Here is a 3,340-nt window from a genome sequence, read left to right on the forward strand (position 1 = left end):
TTGAACCTAGGTACGTGGTGATTCGTATAGCTGTAAAATGGGCTCTTTTCACTCCTGAGAAAATGTTATTTCCTCACTTCTGGCATAAGGATGATTTTCTCAGTGTCGCTGGAGAAGCGGATGGTCCTCCCCTGTACTTTGGTCGTGCGGGGCCACCTGATGACGGCCAGGATGCTGGCCAGGACTGCGTTGAGGATGGCGGTCACATAGCCCCAGCCCAGCTGGCACTGTCCACTGCGGTACACAGAGGAGGCTCCACAGGCCTCCTTGGCAAATGGGGAGGCCAGGCCGATAGGGAAAGCCAGCAGGCCCACAACGGTGGTGGTGGCTGGAGACAGCAAAGAAGAAAGCCAGTGTGTCAGGGGCTCTGGGCTAACCTTCCCCGACTCCCTCACTCATCCACCCTCCTGTCCACCCGTCCGTCCATCCATCCATCCATCCATCCACCGATTCATCCATTCATTCACTAATTTAGCAGCCTGTCTATCCTTAAAATTTTTTATTAAAGTATAGTTGGCATTCAATATAATATTAGTTTCAGTTGTACAACTGAAACAGAGTGATTTGACATTTATATACCTTACGATGTGATCACCACAGTAAGTCTAGTAACGGTCTGTCACCATGCAAAGTTAATATCATAATAGCACATCTTTCCTTTTATCCACCCATCACTCAACTATCCTTGTGCCCTTTTGTCCATCTACTCAGCCATCCATTCAACCATATTCTCATTCATTCATTCTCTCCATCCCTCTATCTGCCTATCCATTCACTCATCCAAACATCTATCCACCTGCCCACTTAGCCACCTGCCCCCCGCATCCGTCCGTCTGTCCATCCATCCATCCATCCATCCATCACCTGCCCCCCCGCCTCCGTCCATCCATCCATCTATCTCCACCTTCCATTCATATTCCAATCTACCCATTCATCCTTATCAATTCATCTACTAAGACATCCATTGTCCACTTATCAATTCATCCATCCACTTACCCTCCCACCCATTCATTCATTCATTCACCAGTCCACCCATTCATTCACCACAATTGTTAGAGGTGCTGTTGTGGACACTGATGATGCTAAGAAAATGGGCCGGACACCTCCTCACGTTGGGCACTCCCAGTGCAGGAGAATCAGGTGAACCCTCAGCCTCACTTGCTGCTCCTCAGCCACACCAGTCTCCTTGCAGTTCCCTGCACACCCCTGCTCTCTTGTCTCCGTGCCTTTGCCCCTGATGTTCCATTACATGAAATGCCTTTCTACATTTGACCATAACTCCCACTTGTCCTTCCAGACTCAGCTCAGGTGATGCCTCCTCCAGGACACCTTTAACATCCTTCACCCTCCTGGAATTTTTCTTTGCACCCTGTGCTTATCCCCGTTGTGCCAAATATCTATTAGTTGTACATGCCTGATGTACCCCATCCTCACCAGCCACTGTGCAAGCCTGGGCCAAGGACTGTATCTCCAACCATTGAGCATCTGTTATGTGCAAAGCACCATGGTAGATGCTGGTGATATTAAGACAGACATGTCCTCACCCTCATGGAACTGACATTCCAGTGGAGAGAACTGGACAGTAATCAGGAAAGCAGATACGAGATTTCAGGTAGTAAGTGCTGTGCAAAATACAAAGCAAGACAAGGAGAATCTAAGGAGAGGGGAGCTCCTACCTGAAGGCCACGGAGGACCTCGCTGAGACAGAGCCCTTAATGAAGTAGGGAAGCAAGATAAGTGAAGATGTGAGAACAGGAGTCCACGCAGAGGGAACAGGCTGGGTGCGTATGAGCAACAGAAGGCAGGCCGGGGTGGCTGGAGCATGTGGAGCCTGGCAGAGGGGGCCAGAGGTGAGGTTGGTAAGGGAATGGGGGGTTGATCACGTGGAGCCTCATAGGCCACCATAAGGAGTTTGGATTTTACTCTCTGAGACAGGAAGTCAATGAAGGGTGGATGAGCCTGTCTGGTGGCAGGATCTGATGTCAGTTTTAACAGGACTCATTTGGCCAGCATGTGGCAAACATTCTAAGGTGGCAGGCAGCAGAGGGGCCCATGAGATGGTTATTGTTCTACTGCAGATGAGAGATGGTGGAGAATTAATTGGGTATGATTACCATCAAGGCCTGGGCTAGCTCATTACAGAGACTAAGTGTGAGTCAGGGAAAAGCAACTGTTCAGGGCAGATGCAACCCTGCAGTCTCACAGCTTAGCAAGTGGAGCGTAGGCTAGGTTTCGGCGTCTGTCAGCCCTCCGCTGGCACCCTGTGCAGTACCCGCGCTGCCCAGCTGTGTGTGGTGGTCCAGGTAGAGATGATGCAAAGTGGATGGATAAGAGAGAAATAAAGGGGGACCAACTATTAGGACTGAGATTAGCTCAGGGGAGGAGAGGGTGCTGTTAAGGATAGCATCCCCTCCGCCCCCGCCCCTGACCATTTCTGGCTTGCTAAAGGGCCAGGAAGAATCTACACTCACTCCTAGGGCTTATCTCTGAGATTTGACCCAGGAGGCCAGACCTGCTGACAGGTTTTTCCCTTTCATTCATCATTCATTCCACAACATGTCTGGGCTGCTTACTATGTGACAGTGGGTTTACCTGCAGCTGCCTGCACCCCCCGCATGTTGCCACTGCCCCTCCTTGGGCACAGCTCTTTGGGGGCCAGGACCCAGGACAGGAGGAGAATTGCATGGAAGGCCACCAGGAGCCAGCCTCCAAGGAGAAGCGCAGCTGAGACCTGCCAGGAGGAGAGAGGAGGGGGCAGGGTGTTGACTGGGTCGGGGCAGGAGGATGTTCCCCTGCATATTGACCAGCTACTGAGTCCTTATCCCCATTTTACACGTCAGCAAACTGAGGGCCAAGGAGGTAGGGTCATTTGCCTCAGGGCACACGGCTAATTAAGTAGTAGAACCAGGATTAAGATCTAGGTGTACAACCACCACACCCGACCTATACTGACTACCTGCTATACGGCGGATCACCTTTGTCGTTACCGGTTTTGAAGGCTGTATAATTTTCCTTACAGGTACCGGACTGGGAGTCCTGGCCCACTGCCCCCATTGTTGAGTTTGGTAATGTGCCTCATAACAGAGACTTCCAACACCTTGGCTGTGGTTTTCCAACCTAGCAGTGCGTAGAGGGTGGCCAGGTAGGCGTGTGCAGGTTGGACACTGCACAACTCAGACGCACGGGCATCATAGATTTGCATATTGATTACAGTAATTCTCCAGCAGATGGCAGTTTAGTGTCCTAAAGAAGGGGCCCCTTGTCTTAATTTGTACAAAGGTGCTATATGGGCTGACAGCTGCTTTTAGGATCATCCTGGGTGTTTGCTAAAATGCAAATA

At 50.8% G+C, this 3,340-nt stretch overlaps 1 protein-coding gene across 1 annotated transcript in view; it reads right to left on the reverse strand.

Annotated features, from left to right (window-relative positions):
- The window catches only part of TMEM211 (transmembrane protein 211), a 3,710-nt gene continuing 370 nt past the window's right edge, over positions 1 to 3,340 (reverse strand). The window contains exons 2-4 of the mRNA XM_005869800.2: positions 2,988 to 3,012; positions 2,593 to 2,766; positions 1 to 328 (exon numbers count right to left, since the gene is read on the reverse strand). Coding sequence (XP_005869862.1) covers positions 66 to 328; positions 2,593 to 2,766; positions 2,988 to 3,012 — 462 coding nt within the window. The 3' untranslated portion in view covers positions 1 to 65. The remainder of the gene's footprint in view (positions 329 to 2,592; positions 2,767 to 2,987; positions 3,013 to 3,340) is intronic.

This window comes from Myotis brandtii, unplaced genomic scaffold (genome assembly GCF_000412655.1).
Source record: "Myotis brandtii unplaced genomic scaffold, ASM41265v1 scaffold303, whole genome shotgun sequence".
Lineage (NCBI taxonomy): Eukaryota > Metazoa > Chordata > Mammalia > Chiroptera > Vespertilionidae > Myotis > Myotis brandtii.